This window comes from Aythya ferina, assembly GCF_964211825.1.
Source record: "Aythya ferina genome assembly, chromosome: 1".
NCBI lineage: Eukaryota > Metazoa > Chordata > Aves > Anseriformes > Anatidae > Aythya > Aythya ferina.
Genome location: NC_140296.1, coordinates 78,745,245 through 78,766,850, shown reverse-complemented (window position 1 = coordinate 78,766,850; position 21,606 = coordinate 78,745,245). Strand labels below are relative to the sequence as shown.

Here is a 21,606-nt window from a genome sequence, read left to right as displayed (position 1 = left end):
GCCTTCAGAACACCTGTGAACTTAATGAGCCTTGCAGAAGGCTGGGAATAATATAAATGGGGAGTGTGTGCATTTCAATAAATTTGAAGATGATAGACTGGATGGGATCTGTAAAAAAATAAAAAAAAATAAATCAGATCATCTGTTCTGGCACTAAACAGGTCTTAGAATTTAACCTGCTTCTTCCTGCCGTGGGAACGCTTATTTTTTCCTATAAGTGACCATTTAAGAATGAAAAAAAAGGAGTTATGTTTACTGCTGTCTATTCTTGGAGTCTTCCCTGTGTCATTTAATAGTATCCAGAAGAGAGAAATCTTGCCTTTTCTCCAATTTGAATGTCGTTTTCTTTAACGAAAGGAAAAACAGTCAGCTTTTCCTGTTGATGAACATTAATAACCTCTGCAAGGAGGTTATATTACAAAAAAAAAAAAAAAAAAAAAAAAAAGGTGCTTGATTTTAATCCTGTTTACTCTATTTTTGCTGGAGTATTCAGGTCCATCTTCTTACTTTTATTCATATAGTACCACAGAGATGCCTAGTGCTTCATGGATTTAAAAAGGAGTCTTGCAATGGTGCTTTCAGGCTCCAAAATGCTTGTTCTTAGTGTGCACCAGTTCTGGCTTCACTGCACCACTTCCAGCACTGGAGACAAGAGCAAAGGTTTTTCTCTGGTACACAAGAGTATGGAAGCATCTAATGAATCTATGCATCTAATGCTAAGGTTTAAACTTTGCTCTTCAGTCCTTCAAGTAGCTCCTAAATATTAGAGATCAGGCTAAGAGTGACTGGTTGGATCAAACTACCCCACATCTCACCGCATTGTCACTTGAAGCATCTCACACCAGCCACCATGAAGAATGAGAGTGGTGGTCTTGTTGGATTTCAGGTCTAATCTGTTGTGGCAGCCCTGATGGCTGTAGTCTCCAAAGCTCACATCATCTTTGGCACAGATGCTGTGCACGTTGCTGAAGAAAGCATACTAATATATTGATTTACAACTTGATCTAACTAGACTGAAGCAGCATTGCATGAAGTTTACTGGCTCTCAAGAAAAGTTCATTTTCAGTAGAAGTTAATTTTTACAGCCCTTCTGATTTGGGGAGGACAAAAAGGCAAAATTAGGGGGAGAACCAAATGCAAAATTTCCTAGAAAGGTTGGACTTGAAGAGTTTTAAGAAGAAAACACAGGATGTGCTCTGTTTGAGCTCATCACTTATTTAGTCTATTTAATATACTTAATCCATACCTGTGGTGAGCGAGCATTTATCATAATTGCTGATGAAGATTTTAGCTTTGTGTCATATTTTGTAAATCAGTAACATTTGAGATGAACAGGAACAGGTAACAGCCGAGCTTTAACAGACTTCTGTGATTTAACACAAAGCCTTTTCATTTTAGTGCCTCTGTTAAAGCAGGGAGAGAAGTTTGTCACTTGCTTTAAAGTGACCCTCATAAGATTAAACATTTTATCTTATTGTACTGCTGCTGGCAACCCTTGGCAGCAGTTGTGGGTGACAGGTGTGAGAGTGAAGTTATCTCACTGCTAGGTACTGTCCTATTCTCACACAGGAAAGGAAGAGGGAGGCAAATGCCATGTTTGCTTCCGAGGTATTGGCATATTCCCACATCCCTCACTGCTTCCCCCGTAAGTGTCAATCATGCTGTAGGGTACAAAACTGTACATCCTAGCATGCATAAGCCATTCAGAAAGGAGATTTTTCAAAAATACAGTAGGTGGCAGAAAGTGAAATTGGCATTTGCTTTCATTGACATAAAGTTCAGTTTCTGACAAAGATCCATAGCGGTTTAAGATTCCCATAGTATTATGCATGCTTGGCATTAGGTAATCGTCAGCACCGGGGAAAGAGGAGGTGAATGTAAAATATTGAGTTCTCCTCTTACTTTTATATGTGAATTGGGAGTAGTGATCCCAACACCAGGCTCACGTGGATGTGTAATAATGAACCTGATTTACAAGCAATGACTGCCTTTAAGATGTTATCGAGTGCTTTTTCTTCCCTTGGGTCTCTTGTAACCTTCTTGTTTTGAAAACAGTTCCTTGGCACTTGCTTCCTGAGCCCCGTGCTGAACACAGGAGAGATGGTGGTTCTGGGGCAGAAGAGGTTGTTTCATTTATTCCATGTGGAAACTGGACAGGTGTGCCATGTGCCAGGATTTCTAAAAATGCAGTACAAAATTACAGGCAGTAAGCAACGGGGCGGGGTGGGGGGGGGAAGTTGCCTATTGCTTCATCTTTAAGAAAAGGAAGACAGATTTATGTGAGGAGAATAAATGAAACTTCTAGGGAAAAGAGAGTGGGAGCCAACTCAGAAAATGGCCATGGGAACCAACCTTGAGGTTTAATTGCCTGAAATGGAGAGCTTTTCCAACCCCATTTCTGGTTTTCTTTATTCACTGTTTTTTTGTCCCACAACAACCTTGAGTGGCCTTAGGGTATCAGTGGTTTGCACTGGGGATACACTGAGGCACTAGTTCAATCTAGAAGGAGTACCGAACATTAGAGGAGAGGTGGGCTTTCTGTCCAGGAGGTGTTGTGGACACTCATTACATCATGTTTTCCGTGCTTTGTTTTGATTGATGGCTTTATGAACATACATCTGGCACAGCTTTTCAAGCCTGCCCTTCAAGAGCTGATGTGTTAACTTCCTAGACAAAGCCCTGGGACTACCCAAAACACCTACCTGATGCCATTGCACTGCATTTTGTCATCTCATTAGCACAGATTTTGTCGTTCCAGTCCATCTCAACTTTAGTAGGATGAGTCAGAGTCTGAGAATTGCTTTTTTCTTTTTTCTTTCTTTTTTTTTTTTTTCCTTAAGACTGCTTTCCATTAAATCTGCATTACCTTGCTTTACTGAGTTTAAATCTTAAAGCTGTACTTAAAGGACCAAAGACACTTTAGCCACACAATTGCCATTTGACATGGGAAATTGAATGGCTAAGCCCCTGCATATAGTCTGTACACTGCTGGATAGATTATATAATTATTCTTCATATATTAAGCAACCAATTGCTGATTTGTGTACATATGTTGGTTCATCCTTTACCAATTTCCTGTGACTGATAGTTTCCAGGAGATTAAAAGAATAGTTGGTTCCTGTCCCTTTTTTCTTCTCTTTATTTTTGTCCTTTAGCAAGAATATTTGTGTATGTGTGTGTTTAATAGCATTCATTCCCTAGAGAATAATCTCAGTCCTTGTTTTAGCTGGCCTCCTTCTGAGAGTGTGTTAAATCTGTAGCCAAGATCACAGGCAGCCCTGGGCAAATCATTGGGCTGTTATTAACCTGCCGCCATGGCAACTGCTGCTCACCAGCCTGGGGACAAAAAATGTTTTTATTCTGCTGACTTGCACAAAAGGTTCTAGTGATGCCTTGTACAAAATGGCCATTGAAAGGGGAGATGCAGCGATGTGTGGTTGTGCTCCACAGTTTCATATTTAAATCATTTTACTCTGCTGTGTTGGAAGTGGATGTACAGCTGAAAGCTTCAGTGCAGTGGCTGTATGGAAAGTAAAAAGTAACAGAAAATGGGAACTAGACCTTTTTTTAAAAATATATATATACTTTTTTTGGTCAGCTTTAGTTTGCAGACAATCAGGGTGCACTTGTCATCAGTGTGTTATCAAGCTATTTTTTAAAAGTGAGTATGAGATAGGCAAACGTCATTGTGGTTTGCTGTATACTGTATGAAGATACTTGCTGACTTGGGGTTACAGAAATGAATCATAAAGCAGATTGCCTAGAAAGCTCCCATTTTGAAAAGAAATTTTACCCAGCTGGGAAGCTGGGTACAAATATCCTAGTGCTTGATGAACTTCTAATTTTAGCTGTTTTTTGAAGCTGCTCCTCTTTAAGGTTTGAATTAAAATAAATAAATAAATAAAATTAGAAAACAGCTCTATTGTTCAGGCGAGGCATGAATTTAGGGTCCTCACAAAGCAAGGGCCTGGCAGCCCTAATCCCAAGATGAGATGCTGTCCCGCGGGTCACGTACCCTCTGGCAGGAGACTCTGCAGAAGCTGTGGTGTTGATCTGGATGGCAGACAACTGTGCATGTATGGGTGCTGTCTCATGGAAACGTGCTGTTTTGGGACCTTGTGTGCACTTGCAAGCTGGCAGTGTGCAATTTCCCTGTGAACTGAAGACCCTCTGCCTGCATGTTGAGGGTTGCTGTGAAGTTCCTGCAGTTCCACATTCGGGCAGTTTCCTCTGCCTCACTCAAAATAGTGTGGTTGCTTAAGAGACCTCTTAGGGTGTCCCTTGGCCATGGTCTGAAACAATAAAGGCCACTCAAATTGTTGTGGTGTCTTCTTACTTGGGCTGTTGGGCTGTAGAATATGAAGAGTATAGCCACAAAGATGCTATGTGCTACTGCCAACACCTTGGAAGAGAGGGGGTTTGCCACCATCAGTCCGTATTCAAGGGTCTTTGGATGAACAAAAGGTGTTGCGAAAATGTGTTGGGATAAGATATCCTTCAATTTCTCTAAGATGGTTGTTCTGCTAGTAGCTTGGGCAGCAGGCTGTGCAGTGTGGGGTACCAGGGAGACAGGTGCCTAGCTGGGTGACATTAATCGTTAATCCTTTGTTTACACCAGTTTTGAGAGTTTTGTCAAGCAGGCTGCTCCCATTTTCTGAAACAGGAAGCTTTTCTTGCAGACCTTGTCAGTCTATTGGTTTTGTTTCCAGCTGTTTTTATTTCCCATCTCTGGTGGGATCCTTCTGTGAAGCGATCAGCATGAGAAGGTGATTGACCTCCTGCTCACCAGGTAGCAAGCTGGTGTTTGGTTTCCTCCTCCTTCACAAGTAGGACCCGGGAGGCCGTTTTGTGCTGGGCTGTAGCCATGTCAGTGCTGGGCATGCTCTGCTGAGCTGCCATGCTGTTAGGCATGGACAGTCCTTTGCTGCTAGCCCTGCACCAGATGCAACAATTCCTGGGATCAGCTCTAGGAGATGTGGGCCTGATGCGGAGGCAGACACTGGTGGAAGCGAGCCAGCCTCACATATAGGAAATGTTGAGTCCGATGTGTAGCTTGGGAGCTGTGGTAAAGCTGAGGTTTGCTCTGCAAGGCCTGGTATATGAACTCAACCCAGAACCTCTGTGATAAGACGAACACAAGAGATGATTTCCTCTGATAGCACACATCTGTGTTTGCTTGCTGTGCTTTGTCCCCTGAGTGCCCAGCTGCCGTGTCTGTCGGTGCTGCAGGGTTTCTGTCCTGGAGGTAGCTCCCACTGCGCGGCTTCCAGCTGCGGGCTTGGCTATGGATGTTTCCCAGGCTCACTCCCATGCAATTAAACCTTGCCTGCAGCCAGCAGAGTGGCATTTTAAGTCATCTCGGTGGTGATAGCTGCTTGAGCCTCACTGGGACATTTGCCGGTGGCTCTCTAAAAAGATAATTTTATACTTATGATCTGGACTAGGACTTTGAGGAAGCCGGGATGTGTGGGTTTGGCTGTCCCATACCCACGCAGGGTTTCTTAATTTAGTGCCATCCAGCAGGAGCAGTGGGCTGTGGCACTAGGCCCAGCGCGCCATCGAGCGGGGTCCTAATGGCTTGTGTGCGTTGCGCAGTTGTATGAAACGTACCTTAATGGAGACAGCTTAATGCCATCACCCCGAAGTAATGAATTGGTATGGATTGCCATTACCATTATAACGCGGTTAAAAGCTGTGTTTGTTTCCGATTTACATTTCCCAGCTCTGCAAGCAGATGGGCTTTCAGGCAGGGCGGTCGGGAGGAGCCTGGTAATACGGCTGCCACAACCTTATTGCAGTGCTTGCCGAGCAGCAGTTCTGGGGGTTTGTTTTGTTAGCTCAGACTGCCTAGACAATAAATTTCATTAAGACTATGATTACGCTACTGCAGACTGTACTCAGGGATCACTGTAAATCCAGTGCGTCCTATAAAGCTGGAAATGTATAATACTGCTCCATCTCACTACTGTCAGTAAAAATTGCTACTTTTTGGCAGCTACTATTTTTTTCTGCTGATAAATATCTGTATCTGTATAACCTTATATGGATTTACACAGAAAGATATGGAAGAGCACAGAGTAGTTAGGTTTCACAGACCTAAACATGTTCCCCTGTCAATGAAAGCAACAAAGCATCTTTCACTTTTCCAGAAGGCTTCGTTGGCTTGAGCGCTTACTTCTCTGGCTTCCCAAGCAGTGCTAGCACCTGGTGCTCGTGTCCTTAATACCAGTAATGCTGACATGTGATGAGCTCTGTGTCAGCAGCTGAATTGCAACGGATCACTTCAGATAAACAGCTTTTTTTCTTTTTCCATTTCATAGGCTGTCTCATCGATCTCCTCTTGATCCTGTAGAGTTAGGAGCACTTGGCCCACTTTCTGGGCTTTGAGCTCACCCTGACAGATCTGTAGGTCACTGTTTTAGAGGGTGATGCTTTCTTGCACCATCTATAGATTTTTGCTTAGCGCAACGTCAATGTCTGGGCCTTTTATTCCCCACGGCTTTTGTCAAGCAGAGAGCGAATATTCTTTTCCCTCATTATTTGCTTTTTGCTCATAACGTTCCTTTGGCTTTCTTTCTTCTGCTTAGGTTGCTTTGAATGTTGCATTAAGTGCCTAGGAGGAGTGCCATATGCTTCGCTGGTGGCAACCATTCTCTGCTTCTCGGGGGTAGCCTTGTTTTGTGGCTGCGGCCATGTGGCGCTCACAGGCACGGTGTCCATCCTTGAGCAGCACTTCTCCACGACTGCCAGCGACCATGCTTTGCTGAGTGAAGTGTAAGTATGCCTCCCATTGCCATTATTCATGAAGAACTTCCACCACAGCACCCTCATGCTGGATGGGCAGAGATGGGTTCAAATCTCAGTCTCTATCCCTGAGCATTAGGTTGCCTGTTTCTCCAACACCTATAGGTGTTTTTCAGTGTTTACACTCAAAGAGGCAGAGTGTGTATCCTGCTTAACCCATTTGTATTCATTACATCAATTTCATGAGCATCAAGAGACCTCTAAATAGGTGCATTATACCTACTGCTCCAGAATTATACCTGACTTTTTTCAGTCATCAGAAAACAAAGGTGCACCCAGAGTGGAGAAGCAGCTTTTTGCACAGGGCAGGATAAGATCCTGTGCTTGAATTAGATTCCCTGGTAAATGTGTTGAAAACCAAAGAAATAGTATCCAGCAGCAATACAAAGTTTGAAGGTATAACAGAAATAACTGTGAAGCATTGTTGTGTCCATCGCCCATCAGAAGAAGGTGGATGGGTATTGTGCACTGAGCAGAAAAGCAGGAAAAAAAGGAGAGAGGAAAGATTATAAATAGTATAGATGTTTGTCTTTGCTACTTTAGCCTTTGCAAATAACCACCAGTGAAATGTTAGGGGATTTTGTGTTCCTGAGCTTTATCAGTGAAGCCTGTTTCAGAACCTGCAGCCAGCATCCAGCCCCACTGGAGCAAACCTCTGTTTTCCTTTAATGATGAGGACCGTGTAGACCCAAGTGTTCAGTACTTCAGATACCTGGTCTTTGGAGCATCAGCTGGGTGTTACATGTCCCCTGAATCTGAAGCTGCTGGTCCTTGAGAAGACTTCTGTTCAGTGGTGGAAAGGAATTTTGATCAAGCTGAACTTAATGGAAATTGCATGCCAGTGTCAAGATGCTAAGGAGTCAAGGCAGCAGGAACATGGGCTCTACAGCGGGGCCTGCCCATCTGCCAGCTTCTGCAGAGTTTTTGTTTGTTTGTTTGTTTTTGTTACTTCATTGTTTTGTTTTGTTTTTCTTTTTCCATAGCCTCCCTTTTAGCTCTTGTGGACACAGACCTGTCAATCTGCAGGCACTGAGCCTGATGACCACCACAGCTCCCCCCTTCCCATCCTCTGAGAGCACTGACTGCAGGCCTGCAGCACCATTTGGGGGCTTTTCCCCCTCCCAATGCCTAAAGCTGCCCCATGGCACTGGGATTGCACCCAGCCACTGATTCCTGTGCCCCCTGAGGCTGAGCACCACGTCCCCAGCTCTGTTGTGTGAACCACAGGGATGCTACTATTAGCATAAAAATTTAGAGAAAAACAATGAGCAGCTGTTCTTAGAATTTGAAAATGAAATTGCAAAAGTAGCCACAACAGGCAGCAAGTTTTGAATTTTGGAGAATTGTTGACAATGTTTCTTGCCGAGGCAGCATCAGCAGCTGGGGGGCTGTGTAATTCCTACCAAATTCCAGCTGTGGTCTCTGGCTCTGTGGAAGTCAAACAAGAAAGGCAAGGGAGAGGAGATGCCAGAAAGGGGCAAATTATTTAAGGCCAAGAGATGTAATATAAATGAAAAATATATTAGTAGGGCCATCATTTGTAGAACAGATTTTTAACCAGGTTTTGTATTACTAATTTCTAGTAATGTACATAGATTGTTGGTGACAGTGAAGTATTCTTTTATTCTCCATCAAACGCTGAGTTAATTTTTTCATGCTTTATAGTGCAGGTGCAATGGCTTTATCCTGTTATTTTGAATCACTTTGGAAAATAAACATGAACACTATTTCACTTCCCACATATAATTTTAAATGAGCAATATCCTATTTTGATACAAGGGGTGTGCTATCTGTCTGGATAACATTTAACTGTGTAAATGGTAGTCATCAGTTTTCTTTAAACGAAACTAAAACATGCAGGTGCTCTTTGAAGAAGCTAGCTGGGGGAGAGTAGTGAGAATTGAAAAAAAATCTAAGGAAAAATGTATATGCATTTTTTCCTAAAACAAACAAACGAAAGCATCAGTATAGATCTACAAAGTTAATTTTCCTGTTATGTGAATATATTCATCTGAAATAAATATCTCAATAAAAAAAAAAAAAAATTTTTTTTTTTAAAGACATTAATTCTGGAGAAGTTTGCAATGAAGTATGATTTTTGGAGACCAGCAGAATTGTTGTATAGAAGATCTGGCATTCTGGTCCTCCAAAACAGTCAGATTCACACACTGAATCCATAACTGGATTGGTAATACTAGAAATGATACCATTTACCAAGAGTAAAAATACCATAAGATTTTCACTGCGATGGTATGTTTGTAGGAAATCAAGAACCTTCTCAAATAAGATTCAAAGGAAGCTCTTATGCCACATACCATGCGATCTTCTTCTGGACAGTTCCAGACTACCTCAAATGGAAGGATTTCCTAAATATTTGCTGCAGGTTTTTAACCTTAACTACATTTAAGGGAGCTTAACACAGCTGTGTGACTTCAGGCACTGAAGCTCACTTGGAAGTACCCTCCTAGGCTGTGGAGCAGACCATTCCTCAGAACTCTCTGCAACGTTTGTTGAGTTTTGTATCAGAAAAGTTCCACACAAATTTCTGTAAACATATGTTAACTGGATTTTACATGTCAAAACAGTGATTTTTGGGGTCTACTTCCTTCCCCTAAGCCAAAGGAGCCACCATGGAGTGTGGTCGTTCAGCCAGTAGTTCAGCTCCAGCCTTTTCTGCTTCAGTGCACACTTTCTATGCTGTAGCTATTGGACATTCCCTGAGGTAGGTGTCAGGGTCAGCCACAGGAAAAATAAAATCTCCATGGTGGATGCATGAAATGGAGTTTCCAGCTTGTGACTAACAGCAGTCAGGGTAGGAACTGCAGCACAAACAGTGGGTGCAAAACTAACGGGCATTGGTACTGCTTACCTGTAGAAGTTGTAGCAGCACTTTCCTGCAGCCTACATGCTTAAAATGCTTTAAAGAGCATAAACTGTGTTTCTAGAAAGTGAGTTGATTCATACCTGTTATGATTAGGGAAGACTTGCTTTGTTTTAAAAGGAATTAAATCTAATTACATCCTTTTTTTTCTTTTTCATTTTAGAATACAGCTAATGCAGTATGTAATTTATGGCATTGCATCATTTTTCTTCTTATATGGAATAATCCTTTTGGCAGAAGGCTTTTACACAACAAGTGCTGTGAAGGAGCTGCATGGAGAGTTCAAAACGACAGCTTGTGGCCGCTGCATCAGTGGGATGGTGAGTAGCACTAGGAAGGGGAACGTTGTCCTTCCTTGCTAAAACCTGTTGGGCTTGGCTTGACTCCTGTGTCTCTGAACCACAGTGTATTGCCAGAACCTCTGTTTAACTCCTTATGGGTGAGCCAGTGCCTGTTGCTGGTCCCTCTCTGAACTTTGTGGATGTTTGGTCAAACCCAAGTTCTGCCGGTTGACTGGTGGGGTGCTACCGCGGCCTTCCCCTCCTAAAGCTGAACCCACTGTTTGAAACTGGTGGAGGCTGCTGATTTTGAAAAATTCTGTGTGAGACAAAATGGAATTTGCACTTTTGAACACAGAGTACACTGATAATGTTCAAGGGCAGATTGTAAGATGGCTGTGGTTTGCAGAGCTATTTAAATAGCAGACTGCAGTTCCTCTGACTTCCATAGTCTATTCTACATGGGAACGTCTGGATCCTTCAAACAAACACTAATGAATGAAGCTTCACAACATCTTTGCACTTGAATCAAGTATTTCTGTCTTGCTTTTGCAGATGGCAAAAGGCATACAGATATAATAATGAGTCTTTTTTGCAAAGCTGAAACACTTAGAGCCTTAAAGTTACAAGCCATCTTCCCTTCAATATACTTCTGTATTAGAACATCTTAAACAAAGTTTAACTAAAAATAAAACTTCAGATTCTCACCCACATTGCCCCCTAGGGCGCACTCTGCAAGAACAGAAACATAACTATGTTTCTAAGACAGGATTTCAAAGTTATTTCTGAAAATCTGAATTCAAAGCTTGTAATTCTGGAGGAAGCTAAGCAGTATGACAGATCGCCCACGGGAAAGTGTGGGTGAGAAGAGAAGAGGCTTTTGATGTGATTGTTGCATTTTAATATACAACCTATATCCTGTACTTAAAAAATATGTACTTTCAGCTGGTTAAATACAAAGAAGATGCATGTTTATTTTCAAAAGGGTTAAGAATTTTCCACTGTGCTGTCGGATACTTACTGAATTTTTCAAGGGCTAATAAAAATAAGACATTCAATCATTTTCTAGTTAAGTAGCTATTTTCTTGCTCTTTTCTTTGAAAGTATCATCTTCAGTGAGGAGCAAAATTATGTCTAAAACAGCATTTCTAAAGATCCAAAATACAGTAGAAGCATACACATCTTGTTACTGCAAGGGGTAGTTACTTGTTACTGTTGGGTAGTTGGAGGCACGTCACTGTCAGCTGCTTACACAAATACCAGTGTGACACACAGACATATGACACAAAAACATGTTTTCATGTTGTCCTGTTTGTCCAGACAATTAAAGAGAGAGTTTAACAGTTCAGTTAAGACTTGAAGTTCTGGTAAGACATCTCAGTGGTTAGTGGCGACAGCTATAGCATATGCCACTGTCTCGTGCTAGAGCTGCTTAAAACACCAGGCTTTAGAACAAGGTTTGTGAGGAGAAACAACATCCTAACAGACTGGTGGTGCCTGCAGACAGCAGCTTTTAGCCATCCACTGTGTTTTTCTGCCTATTTAATCAAGAACACTTCTACTTATTCCTCAGTTACATCACCAAGCTGGGTGCAGTCCCTTCCGTGTTGCATAAGGTTACTACAGAAGATAGTCTTTTGACTTGACTGAATTATTTCTGTTGGCTGTGGTAATGCAGAAGAACTGTTTCCAACATTTTATCTGTGTTGTATGTGAGAGTGATTTTTATTTTTTTCTTAGCTATTTTAGGAGTTAAAGGCTTCCCATTCTCCTTCTCATGCATATTTCGAATATGCACATGCAAACCCATGTTTTATGTATAGTGTATCTATAGAAATCCTTTAAACTGGTCTACTTGGTTATTACCAAAACCCACTGAGAACTTCTAGTGTCTGGCATGATGTAGGGTATTTTAGCTCAGTTGTATTAATTCAAGACTAGCAGGTTTTCTGTGTATGTCTGTTTTCCAAGTGCTTCCAACTTCCCACCTTCTTTCCCTCCAAAATCTAACCAGTTACTTCAAAGTTGCTCAGTGTGTCTGGACACACCTCTGAGGATGCAAACTTCCACTGCTGCAGAATTTGTTCAGGCCGTCAGTTCTGGGGTCAGGCTAAGACAACCCCCACTTCAGTTTCTTTCCCATCTCTGCTGCTCTGGCACACAGGCTTCTGATAAGAATACAGTGCTCTACTGGAAAGTGAAGCCTTTCCAACCCACTTACAGTCAAAGAATGGTGATAAAGGAACACACAAAATATAAAAATGTTTCCCCATTTTGCAAGGGGAATCCAAACCTTAGCCTCTCAAGGAGGGGGAAGCTAGGAGCTGATGCCAGAGCTCACAAGATAGTATTTCACCATAAAACTTAACATGGAAGAATAGGAGAGAGCAGAGGTCCAGTGGGAGCAGAAAGCTGGAGATATCTGGAGCCGTGAGTGAGTACCTGATAATCTTACCAAAGAAAATGTATGTAATATTAACAACAACAACAGCAAAATAAAGCAAATTTTAATAGGAAAATCCATGATCATCTGAGCTGAAGTAAGTAATTTTTGTCTTGGCAATGTCTATTAGTTTTCTGATCTGCTGTAATGAACATGGTGTGTTTTCTAAAATAGGTATTCTCAACTGTTACATTCAAAATTGATTTCAATAAATCAGGGAGTACAGAAGAGTTCTGCATACATCAATTCACTCTATTGTTTTGATTTGCAAGTTGTATAGAAGTGCTAGTATATTGCAGATAATAAAAAAAAAAATCCTTAAATTGACTTTTGTTGGAATTTTATTGGTTTTAGCCTACAACCTGCTTAGCTGAGACTCTTGAGAAATTAATGAACTGCTCATTCAGGAGGCCAAGCTGCTTGCTCAAGCAGCCAGATGAAAAAAGAAATGTCTGAATTACTTTCTCAGAAGCACTTAGAGTACCAAAGTATTTGTAAGCAACATAAGCAATGCTAATGTTGTTAGTATGTATGGAAATAATGGAATAATTTAATGGAAATTAAATACTTTATTACTTAATTTCTGAAAATATGTTTAAAGACTGTACTGAAGCATTTTTTTAAGGAAAATTCAAGTATTCTTTTCAAAGAGCAAATATGAAGTGCATGTGTTTTCTCTGCCCAGTTTGTTTTCCTCACCTATGTGCTTGGAGTGGCCTGGCTTGGGGTCTTTGGCTTCTCCGCTGTGCCTGTCTTTATGTTCTATAACATATGGTCAACTTGCGAAGTCATCAAATCTCTTCAGACAAATATGACAGTTCCAGGGGACCAGATCTGCGTGGATATCAGGCAATACGGTACTTATTTAAATCCTGATTAAATGCTTTATCCTTTCTTCTTGGTCTATCTTCAGTAGTTTTGTTTCAGCTTTATCAAATGAACCAAATGCAAAAGCATCTTGTGTCCCTGAATGTGCTATTACTTTTCTAATTAATTCAGATTACATTGATCTCTTTCCAGATGCAATCAGTTTAACTGAACAGGCAAGTCATTTATCTAAAATGATTTTGTAGCAGTTTCCAATACCATAATATTGGGTGTAAAAATAGATCAGCCTCAAAATAAAGTTCTTAGAGACAAAGCTGAGAGATAACCAGAATCTGTTTTCTTAAGCCCATTTGTATATGTATTTTCTTTCAAAAAGCTGTTTTTACATTTAATTATGAAGTTAATGCCTGAGTTTTGCTGTAATGATTACTTTCAGTGAAAACCAAAAACCTGCAATTGAGGGTCTGCCTCAGATATTAATGAATTAACTCTGCTTTCTAATTACACACAGAAAACTGGGGGAGGGGTGCAAGTAGCAGAGCAGTGGGGAAATAGCTTAAAATATTGTCTGGCCTTTCAAATACTTTAGTCATTAAAGTGAATTTTTCCTGAAGTTAATCTCATCTTCCTCTGTGCTGAAAACCTTCTGTCACAGTTACTTTGGGCTTCATTTTAGCTTGCATTTTCTGGGTATGTTTGTTTCTTTGGACTAATTAAATCAAAGCTGAGGAAACTGATTCACAGTCGAGAAAGAAAGCAAGCTGGGTTTTCCTTTCCTGTCCTGTAGGTTCAGTAGGAGAGAATAAGATGTACCAACTTTAAAAGTAAGAAGTCCCAAATCAAATACTTGCATCCTATTTCAGCAGCTGCCACCAAGAGGCTGGGAAGTACCCTTTTTCAGTAGCAAAGCCCAGGAGTGCAGGGGAAAGGTGCACTCCTCCACCCTTCTGCTTCTCCTGTTTGTTTTGCAGCTGTGCCAGGGCAGTGAGGGGCTGTGTTTTTCCTCTGATTGATAAAATCATTTGTCTTTCAATGAGTGGCGGGAGGGAGCAGCTTCTCAACGCGCTGCTTGTGTCACTGAAGTGTCTTCTAGTTCTGGGTGGAAGCAATAGCTGAATGCCTTCAACTGTATCTTGCAGTTGCAGAGAAGAAACTGGCTTTAAAGTAAATCCTATAAAGTCTTTCTGAAAGCCATATTGTCCTGAGATAGTTTCAATGACCTGCCCCTTACAAAGTTTCTAATTCCAACCAGCCGAGTTTAAAATGTGAGTTGTATCGAGGAGGAAAAGCGCTGTTTTCCTTTTTCAAGCCATGGCTTCTGCTTAAGCTTTACATCTGTTACTGGTCTAAAAGTTTAGGTTATTTTAAACTTTCTAGATCCCATCGACTTTTCAGATTTTCAATCATGTAAGAAAAGTAATTGGGAGTACGTGAGGTATAGCAGACCAGATTCTCTTGTAGCAGCTCTCACTTAATGCTTTTTTACCCTCTGGAACTTAAATAGAAGAAAATTCTTGTGTAGTTCTCCCCTCCAGCTCCTCATTCACCCTCTTCTGCAGCAGTTGTTCAAGTAGCACTTAATCTAGTGAGGAATTGCACAATAAGTGCTGTCCTGAAAGATGCCAAGTATCTCTGAGATGCAGATGATCCCTTTCAGTCCCCAGTCTCGGGGAGCAGGCAGTATGAGACTGGACCTGAAGCATAAAAATCCAACCATTTGGCTGCCATATGGGAAAACCACATCTGAGAACATATCTTGGCAGTAAGCCTTGGTATAAGGAGAAAGTGCAATTTTAGTGAGCTTTTTAATTTCTCCTGCCAACTCAAAGCTGTACTGGTCAACACGTGGATGCCCAAAATGGGAACACAACTGGCAAGTGGGCAGAAAAAATAAGAAAGGAACAGAAAGCATGTGTTGATTGCTAAAATTAGTGGTTTCTTTTGCTGTGGTATTTCAGGTATTATCCCGTGGAATGCTGTACCTGGCAAAGCCTGTGGTCCGATCCTGGAGAACATCTGCAACACGAATGAGGTACACAGGCATGGCCCATGTGCGACTTATGCCTCCAGGTCACTTAGGCACAGCATAATAACTAACTTGGTGAAAGTTTGTGGAGGGAACTAATACTAAGAGTAAAAAGAAATTGATTTGGGCAGAATATTGAAACTAGTCTGGCTTTGATCATCAAAAAAAAAAAAAGTGTTTTCTAAACAGTTTAAGTTTTTAGAGCTTTGAACCTCTTGCTATGAAGACAGATTTATTATCCTTATTCTTTAAAACAGCTGAAATGCATGTTATACTATCCTTAGTTATGTAAACATTTTTAACATCTTGTTTTTTCATCTTTTTCCCCTAGTTCTACATGTCTTATCACCTGTTCATTGTGGCTTGTGCTGGAGCTGGTGCCACTGTCATAGCATTGGTGGGTAGCATTTTTATTTATTTTTTTATTTTTTACTGCGCAATGTGTTCCTTTCAGACTTAAGATGCTTTAAGATCAAATTTTATGCATCTTAAAAATGCTGATACTAGACGTAAAAGAGGGTGAGCTGTAATCACTGTTACTTTCTGCTAAGCTTTGGGCATTCTGAGTCAGCAGGTCCAACACTTCTGCTTTAAGAAGTCATCTTAACTCACCTGCCCTATCCTTAGGAAAAAAAAAATCTTTGCATGTCCTTTTAAAATCCTACTTCTACCCACTGTTGATATTTTTCTGTTCACTATTTCTTTTCATTGTTGTAGTTTATTTGATCAATAGCTTGTAACCTCTTGTTCTTTTTGTCTGGACCCAGGCAATTTGACTAGTCCAGCCCTGCAATGCCAATCACAGGTAGCAGTTGGAAAAAGGGATGTTAATAAGATGACTTTTTTCATGTGTCTAACACTTACTCTAGCTGCCAGCTTCTAACTTCCTATCAGCCCAATCCAGGTGTAATGGTGCCTGCTCTTAGGCAAAATAGCCTTAGGTCTGTGTGTAGATTATACTCAAGGGACAAAAGGCAAGTTAGTTACCTTGCATCTTCACCCTGGAGGAAGCTCGGAATAGCATCTGTTGTAAAAGTATCAACGGTTGCCCAAGTGGGCTTGAGCCGTCACCTTGTTTGTTTCTTACTCTCCTGTATTTTGTTCTCTTCCACCAGCTGATCTACATGATGGCTACTACATATAACTATGCTGTTTTGAAGTTTAAGAGTCGGGAAGATTGCTGCACTAAATTCTAAATTGTATAAGCCCAGTAAAGAGCTGCATTGCTGTAGCTTGAAATACCACTGACACCCTAGGCTAAAAGTCTAGCTTTCTGAATTTTGTTACAGTAATTGTAAATAGCTTCAGTAAGCCTCATTTAGCTTATCAGATTAATAAAATGACTTCTTGTATATGAACTATGATGTGGATGAGATCTGGCTATTTTTTTCCTGTTGAGAGGATTCAGTTACTGTTGGACTGTTTATAAATCGTCCTTTGGAAGATGGGACTTTTTCATTTGAAGTCTCCATTTGCTTTGTAGCAGTCATCTCTAAAACAAAGACTGGAACAGTTCAGGGTCAGAATTACTCATCTATTCTTCATCCTGAATGACAACTGCAAAAAACTCTGAGCATACAAATATATATGATACAAAATATAAAGAGTAATAAAGTTGTGCCAGTCTCTTTTGGCAGAAATCAGAAGCCCCAGTATTATGAATTAGTCGGCTTGTCTTTCTGGTGCATGGATGATTAAGTTGATTATTTTCTTTTACTTCATTTTCAAATAACTGCCAAATCGTGCTCTCTCTGGAAGGAAATACATCCTTGTATTAGCTCTGCGTAAAACAATCACATTCTGGTTTTGGACCCTAAACTTGTAAAGAAATAGCATATAAATAGTTTCTGTTCTTGTATGACTTGCACTTTAGTAACTGATTTCTCAGTAGCCAGATCTCAAAAATGTAAGTATGACTGCACGGGAAGCAAAACCATGCATAGATCATAGAGACATTTTTACACTGTTGGGGGAAAAAATAAAAAGAAGTGAATCAATATGTTCAGATGTAGATTTTTTGCATGAAGTATGGTGAAAAGATGTTGGGAAGAGATGAATTCAAAAACCAGGAAAAATCCACACAATAATAATGGGAAAAAAAAAAGCTAATTATGATGTAAAACTTTTCACCTGAAGTTAGACAATGAGAGTTTAAAATGTAGTTATAACAATACATGATTAAGACATCTTAACCCAGAGATTGCATGCTTTTGCTTAGTTTTGGACTCATGTTTTGTTGTTTAATTTTTCAATGTGTTAATGTAGCCTTGTTCACGTAAATAAAACTGTTTACAATTTCAGGCTTTTTCCAGGGGGAGGGTGGAATTCTCATCTGCTTGTTGGGTGAAAAGAATTACCAGGATCTGGGCTTGAATATACATAAACACCACGACCTTAGAAACCAGTTCTTCTGAGCACCTCTTAGTATACATAGGATCTAAATTGCCACATACAAAAGTTTTTTTCCCTGCTTCCCCCCATTCTGCATTTTAATTGATCCGTACAACTCTTCAGCTCATTTTATTACTGTTGTACTAACTTTCTCTAAGTTGTGAATAACCAACCTAAATATTAGCATGCAAAATTCTAGAGATCTTTGAGAATAGCCTCTGTGCTTGTTTTAATAACAGAATGCTTATTAACGTAGAATAACTTTTTTGGTCATTATTGTAAAGAGCGTCTATTAATCTAACTAGCAGCTTGCTTTGCCTCTTGACATGCTCACTAGCCATCATGCTCACCCTTCTCTTCCAGATCCACTTCCTCATGATACTGTCTTCTAACTGGGCCTACTTAAAGGATGCAAGCAAAATGCAGGCCTACCAAGATATCAAAGCAAAAGAAGAGCAGGAGCTTCAGGATATCCAGTCTCGGTCAAAAGAGCAACTCAATTCTTACACATAAATGTTTGCCACAGTAATTCAGCAGAAGAATTCTGTAGCTCTGACAAATCAACAAATAGCTGCTCTGCAGTACAGATGTGTGTCTACCAAACAAAATTATAGAGAAGTGTAAAAGCTTCACGTTCAAGCTCCTGGAACACGTTCATAGGGAAATCTTCCCATGGGTAATCTTCCATCCTTTCATGCAGAGAATGGAGGTTTTATTCCAGGCATTTTAAAAGGCAACACTTCACAATAAGTGACCAAATTATTCTACTTTGAGACGTTCAGAATTTACTATTTGACATGCAGCATGAATTCCTGCACAAAACTGTGGCAGGTGCTCCAAACCAGCAAGCAGTAGATGTTTGTACAGACCTTAGACAAAGGCACGTGTAAGATGTGTGATTTAGTATCTCAGTTTATATACCAAATGGAACTGTGGCTGGCTAAGATTTCTGATAGCCTGTGCTTATTCGGAAGCACAGTTGCAGCGTTTCAGCGTTTCATAAGTCCTAATAGGGCAGCCTTTGAACACTCTTTACATGGGCCACAGGAACAGCAATCTACTTTTGTGCCACAGTTTTTTACAATGAACAGTCATTCTCCTGTGCTTACCTGAGTGTTGAGCAGATGTCCCAAGTTTTAATCTTTTTATTAACTATTTAATGGAATGTAGATGCTTGGATCTGGATAATGATCCCCTTCTTTGAAAATAAATGTCAGCTTTGCCTTAATATTTATTTTCTATAAATGTCTTAGCATTTATATAGTGGCAGGAGACCATTATCCTTCATTTTAAGTGAAAAGTGTTACCTTATTAAAATGACACTGATGTGACTATTCCAAATGAGCAGATGACGAAGTTTGCAGAGTTTTACACAATAAAAATGACAGCCATAAAGCAGAATACAGGATGTCCACCTTTTCTCTATCTTGGTGCTTAGCAAATTTATAGTCAGTGCTTATGTGTTTTCCTTTTTACAAATTAATTAGCACATTAAGAAAACGTGGTGTTCAGAAAAAAAAACAAACACAAACTGGTGCCATTTTAAAGTCATTTCCCATAGAAGTCTGCCTTCTAATTAATGTTTATTTCAGAAGCTTTCAGTGATATCTTGAGTATTAGTGATGGTATATTTGGTGTTTGTTCTATATGATATATATATATATAAATATAAATGTCGGGGGAAAAGTAAAATACATCAGTCATTTGAAAAAAACGAATATTCAAGTCATACCCATGTTAAGCTGACGTGTGGTTTGATCGTTTTGACTGTTTGCTGAATATAAGTAAGTCAAAGGAAGCACAAAACTTCTTTAAGTCAGTATTAAGAGAAAAGGCATTTTGGGGGGTATTAACTTCAACTATAATTTTTCTGTTAAATATTGAAGTCTAATTTGACAGTTTAAAAAGGGGGCAAAGTTGATCCGTGTAGAGCAAATATGACAAAATAGCCTAGTGTATGTTCTTACCTGTTGCATGAAGGAGACATTTCTACAGCAATGCAGGTGATGTTCTAGCCCAGTGTTTGCATAAGGGTAATAATGGAGGCAGTGTCTTAAAGCCTAATTCTTTTCTAATTCAGTGTAGCTATTACTGGGAGTTTTTGAAGTTTTGTTTAAGTAGTCTAATATTTTTATGTAAAGAGCATTAAATTTTGCTATGTATAAATTTTTGTAACCTAACAGTGAATCAATATTTTCTATCAGTGCCAAGGGCTTCCTGTAGTTACATCCAAGTGTTAAAATAAATATTTGTAGATAATAGACAACACTTGTGTATGCTTATTTTAAAACAGACCTACAGCTACTCTATACTAGTGCATCTCTGTTTTATATCTCTATCTGAAGTTAAACACATTCTGTTCAATATTGTCCATTTGATAATGTACTGCAAAAGGCTGCCCTGTAGGTGTATGCTTCAGCATGGTAAGTTTTTCTAGCATTAACTACTGATAGTTTGATAGTTGTTCCAGGGCAGCATAAAGCAACAAGCACTATTCAGCCCGTGCTTAACATCAGACAAAACAAATTTCTGAGGAACTTTGTAAATTCCATCTTTGCTGCAACACAAAGTTAATTTGGCAGCATGTAAAATTAGACTATCCCCTAACTATTTTGTCTTAATTTAAAAAAGAAAGTGTGTCTCATTTATGGTACACCACATTTCAATCTCCAATGAATTCAAGAGGGAGCTTCAGTTTTGCCCCTAAATTCTGTCAAACTTGGCTTCATGTTCCTGTAGTTAGGTCAAGGTAAGCAGCCTCAAATGCAGTGCAAGTTGTACTATATGCTGCCGCCCAAAATTACTTCATTGATTAAAAAAAAAATACTGTATTTTATACTGTAAATAAAGTTTAATGATCTTGCCTATAATTTACCTACAAAATGCAAAGCTTAAATAAAGATGAGTTAAATAGCATTTTTATTTGAATCTCTCGGTTCTGGGCTGGTTAATACTAACAAAGCATGAGAAAAGGCTGCTTTTAAAAGTGTTTCTGATGCTGTAGCAGTAAAAGGGGCAAGTTAACGTGGTTCTGTCTCTGCTCTCTAAAAAAGCAGAAGCCAGGGGTTTTGATGGGATACCTTTAAAAACATGAGATAGCCTCAGTGTAATAAAAAGTTCAGCTGTTACTTTGACTTACTGTTTGTTACATTTTGTGGGGGAGGGGAGGAACAACATTTCAAAAGCTGTGGATGTTTCTAGGAATTCAAGGCCAAGCCCATCTACCTGAACATACACATTCATTTCTTTACATAGCTTTGGCCTTTCTCTCACCATGCTCCAGGGCCTCCTGCTGGAATAGTAACACATCTAGACTCAATATTGAAATTTGGTGACTAAAGGGGTAAGACTTCAATAGCAGCCTTACTCATTTATAATTATACACCCTGCAATTCCTCTGCCTAGCATTTATTGCAACTTCATTTACGGTCAGAAAGCTGTTTTAAAAACATTTTATTGTAGTTAAAAGAGAAAAAGAAAAACAAAACCGGTTGCAGCTGTTCACCAGAAGCTTTCATCATCATCTCCATGAGAAATGCCTGCAGCACTGTAGTGGGGATAGGAAAGGAGAAAAAAATGGCATTAAGTCTGAAGTAGTTTCTTGTATGAAGCATACGTTTGTTTCAGAGAAAGTTAGTTACACACAACTTAATAGAGTGCATCTAATCACAGGCTTTAGTCAATGACAATCCATGCTGCAGTTTTCTTGCTGTTCCAAAAGCAAGCCTTTAAGAGCGAGGATTTGGGCCACCTCATCCATCAAACAGCATTACTATCTACTACTGTGGTAGCACAAAAGAACACTGCACAGATATAATTCAGGAGCGCCAGCATAGGGTCTGGTGTGTAAAACAGCACTTTAAGGGGACAGATCACACTGAATCATTACTAGCTACAGTGTGAGTCACTTTTAATCAGCTCTATATTTTTTGCTTAGATATATTTTCAATTCTAC

General features: G+C 39.9%; 2 protein-coding genes across 12 annotated transcripts in view; one reads left to right on the top strand and one right to left on the bottom strand.

Moving 5' to 3' along the window:
• Positions 1 to 20,567, top strand: part of GPM6B (glycoprotein M6B) — a 108,267-nt gene extending 87,700 nt beyond the window's left edge. For 4 of the 8 annotated variants that reach the window (XM_084508065.1, XM_084508062.1, XM_084508060.1 and 1 more), the window contains 6 exons: positions 6,588 to 6,774; positions 9,849 to 10,005; positions 13,092 to 13,263; positions 15,193 to 15,266; positions 15,592 to 15,657; positions 18,015 to 20,567. In XM_084508065.1, the coding sequence (XP_084364191.1) occupies positions 6,588 to 6,774; positions 9,849 to 10,005; positions 13,092 to 13,263; positions 15,193 to 15,266; positions 15,592 to 15,657; positions 18,015 to 18,164 (806 nt within the window). In that variant the 3' untranslated portion in view covers positions 18,165 to 20,567. Of the gene's footprint in view, positions 1 to 6,587; positions 6,775 to 9,848; positions 10,006 to 13,091; positions 13,264 to 15,192; positions 15,267 to 15,591; positions 15,658 to 16,375 lie in introns of all 8 variants that reach the window. The other 4 variants (XM_084508064.1, XM_084508061.1, XM_084508063.1 and 1 more) reach the window with 1 other exon arrangement.
• OFD1 (OFD1 centriole and centriolar satellite protein) overlaps positions 19,632 to 21,606 on the bottom strand; it is a 32,212-nt gene continuing 30,237 nt past the window's right edge. For all 4 annotated transcript variants that reach the window (XM_084507934.1, XM_084507935.1, XM_084507936.1 and 1 more), the window contains one exon: positions 19,632 to 21,198. In XM_084507934.1, the coding sequence (XP_084364060.1) occupies positions 21,153 to 21,198 (46 nt within the window). In that variant the 3' untranslated portion in view covers positions 19,632 to 21,152. The remainder of the gene's footprint in view (positions 21,199 to 21,606) is intronic.